Source organism: Tachypleus tridentatus, chromosome 6 (genome assembly GCF_004210375.1).
Source record: "Tachypleus tridentatus isolate NWPU-2018 chromosome 6, ASM421037v1, whole genome shotgun sequence".
NCBI classification, from domain to species: domain Eukaryota; kingdom Metazoa; phylum Arthropoda; class Merostomata; order Xiphosura; family Limulidae; genus Tachypleus; species Tachypleus tridentatus.
In genome coordinates, this window is record NC_134830.1 from 155,971,648 (window position 1) to 155,975,205 (window position 3,558).

Genomic DNA, 3,558 nt, shown 5'->3' on the forward strand with positions numbered 1-3,558 from the left:
TGTTAGATCTATAACATTGTAAAAAAACTCTGTATTTTACTTTTGGAAAAAAAGTAATATAAACCCCATAAGGCTAGTTCATCATGATACCGTACTTTGAAAGTACATCAGTGTCAGAAAGAAAACTGAAAACATTTCTATAAGGTTTGTCACGTTGATTTGTGATTTAAATTCGCTTGTCAATACATATGAAGAAGAATCCAATTACAAAGTATGACTTTGTATAATTTGAAATCAGGAAATAGTAATCTGGGTTATAACAGTTTCGTAACTCAGAGCTGTGGCCTTCACTATGATTGTGTATTTACAATACGCTATAAAAGTTCGTAAATTTGAAGAACACTATTTACATAACGAACTTACTTTGAGCCGATATCAAGGTCTTGTTGCTTATTGCACTGGAATGAAGATGAGGCTAGTGGTAAGTGTTTTACAGTTTATTCTGTAAGTTACTTATCGGTTAAACTCTAGCACAGCTCACCGGAGACAAATAGTTGTATTTGGTGCATTGTATTATTCCAGTATAAGAAGTGGCAAAATAATATGAGATAAATAGACCAAAATTAATTTCTGTTCATTAGAGACCTGATCTCATTACATTGTTAGTGAAATATAAATTGATAACATAATTCTTAGAAAGATATTCTATTTCAGTATAACAGAATTCCCAGTAAAACAATACCGTGACAAACGCTCTCGTCATATAAAACAACAAACAAGAAAATTATGTTGAATTTACGATCAAGCTCCTCGCGCGGAATCTGTCACAACTCCAGTAAAATAATCTTTATGTTGACTACATTCACTAAATTTATAAGTCATTTCTATTACAGTTTTTTAATACGAATTAGGCTAAACGATTTGACTAAACATGAATAATGCCATTTATTTTATACATAGTCTGTTCTATGTTTGAACATTTCACAATAAAATATTAAAACTTTATGGGGAAAAGTTATAGGATAAGCTAGTTTACATCGTACTAGTTTGTGTTACTGTTTCTCTCTGTGAAAAAACTATGGGTCTACAGAATTTCCTCACAGAAGAAGCAAGTAGTTTGTTTTTATAATGGTCATAGTTTCATAAAAAATATTTATTTTTTTACAGAATTTCATTCTACTTTTGGTGATTACGGTCTACACTGTAGGAAGTTACGCTGAAAACGGAAGTGACAAAATAACACGAAACATCCACAATGGTTATGGTTGTTACGGAGATATAAAAGGAAATATTAGAGCTCTTTGCAGAAGTGGGAATAAAAGTGGTTTTGATGAGAAAAAAGATTTCAGAATATATAATGGTAATGGAAGAGACGAGAAGAATATGTTTAGAAGAGTCCCAGACGTAGGCTTGGTTTTTGACAGTGACCCTAACTTAAGAGATAGGTTAACAAGAGGAACACGATCAAAAAGACAAAGAACTGAAAGAAGATTGAATAGTAGGCTAAGAATGAATGACAGTTTACATTTGGACACATAAAATCGTATTGGTGGAGAGTAATTGGTAACACCAAACTTAATTTCATTGTTCATGTTAGTATTACTAAGTAAGAATATCAACATTTAAATACAGAAATGTTTCAAAGTTTCACTTTTCAAATAATGAAGTTAATCAATTTATCCACTAGGCCATAACTCTCGACTCATATATCTGAAGATTGCTTATTGAAATCCTTATCGTATTAAACATACTTGTTCTCTTATGGGCGGGCCTGGCATGGCCGAGCGCGTAAGGCGTGCGACTCGAAATCCGAGGGTCGCGGGTTCGCGCCCGCGTCGCGCTAAACATTCTCTACCTCACAGCCGTGGGGGTGTATAATGTGACGGTCAATCCCACTATTCGTTGGTAAACAAGTAGCCCAAGAGTTGGCGGTGGGTGGTGATGACTAGCTGCCTTTCCTCTAGTCTTACACTATTAAATTAGGGACGGCTAGCACAGATAGCCTTCGAGTAGCTTTGTGCGAAATTCCAAAACAAACAAAACTCTCATGGGCAAAAGAGTAATTACAATATTCGTGACTTATTTTATGTCTTTTTATCAATGTGAACATTATCTCACATGATATAAGAATTTTTAGTCTGGTCTTTTAATAACAAACACACCACATCGTCACTGTTTTGTTAACTTTTGTAAGAAGCTGCATTGTTAACTTTACTGTTTTTAAAATTGTTGAATATTTAAAGAGTTTTCAATTTCTCAATGTTAATATAAGTAATAAGTTTTCTAAGTAATGTGTAATGTCTAAAAGCTTAAATTTTATACGCATTAGAAAAACGTATTGGTATGAAATAAGAAATATTAGAGCACCAGTACACGTAGTTTATTTAATATAAAGCTACACAGTGGAGTATGTGAACTTTGTTTATCGCATAGAACCTACATCAGATATTATCGATTTAAGTCGCTAATGTTATTGATAAGTCGTTGGGAGAAGAGAAAGGACTGTTATTGTTGTACATCATAAATAATCTTAAGTTTTATTGAAGGGTAAGAATGGAACATTTTAAGATGTACTTTACAATTAGCTGTAATAGGAAGTAGGAGGAGATTCATAAATAGCGTCTGTGATATATTATTTGTTACACAAGATCCAACTGGTATATATATTTATATGTTATAATAAAATAACTTACAACAGCATCGACAGGTTTGTCCTTTTAATTCAAGTTATATTAAACTGGATATATGTTTTTCTTTTTACAGCTTCTTAGAATCTGGATTATCGCCGATAGAAATGATGTTTTGATATCTTTCCTTTGTTCAATCAACACCCCGTAGGTTATATAATGAAAGACAAATATATTGAAATTACTGTAAAGTGATTTTTGATATAAATAAATTTTGCATTGAAATTTAGTTTGATTTTAACGTAACAGAAAATCAAGAACAATAAAGTAAATAAAGTAAGAAATAAAGTGTAATTTATAGTTAAAAGAAAACTTTTGTTAATCTGTTTGTCTGTGTGTTTCTTCTTTAACAGGAACACGTTTCGATACGGAATCAAATGCTTAGTTAGGCTAGTTTATTATTAGTATATTTTGACAAGATTATTTGAACAGCGAAATTAAACAATGGGTTTATTAAAGAAATACCTCACGTGTAGTTTTATAATATTTAGACTTGTTTATTGATTCCACAGCATTGTTAGTTTTATCTTATAAACTGAATAAAGTTTAATTCATGTAAAGATAATGTTAAGTTTATGATGAACAGTGTTTACTAGAAATGTAATATTTTTGACATCTTTTATTGGTACCAACAGATATGTGGGAGAAAACGATATACACTTTTAAATACCAGTGTGAAACACATCTTAAATATTTTTGTACCAACAGATGGCAGCATCATTTATAAATAAATGTTTTTATATTTTAGAAAACTTGTTCTTCATATTTATCAAAAACGTTTATAAACATTCTTCAACAAATGTTACATCGATATTAACTTTACAGTGACAACCAAATTTCACCTTCGTCACTACAATTAATAAATCTCAGGATGAAACATTTGACCGTGTAGTAAAATAAATGTCTTCATGTCGATTAAAGACGAAAGACG

General features: G+C 31.2%; 1 protein-coding gene across 1 annotated transcript; it reads left to right on the forward strand.

Annotated features, from left to right (window-relative positions):
- Nucleotides 1-292: 292 nt before the first annotated feature.
- Nucleotides 293-1,497, forward strand: LOC143251795 (uncharacterized). Its single transcript, XM_076503040.1, has 2 exons — nt 293-421; nt 1,108-1,497. The coding sequence occupies exons 1-2, from the start codon at nt 293-295 to the stop codon at nt 1,477-1,479; spliced, it is 501 nt and encodes a 166-aa protein (XP_076359155.1). The 3' UTR covers nt 1,480-1,497.
- Nucleotides 1,498-3,558: the final 2,061 nt, after the last annotated feature.

Excerpts from the sequence above, each read along its gene's own strand:
- LOC143251795 (XM_076503040.1), top strand. The coding sequence starts at position 293 with ATGATTGTGTATTTACAATACGCTATAAAAGTTCGTAAATTTGAAGAA. Across the intron at positions 422-1,107 it reads GAATGAAGATGAGGCTAGTG|AATTTCATTCTACTTTTGGT; the intron begins GTAAGTGTTTTA and ends ATTTTTTTACAG.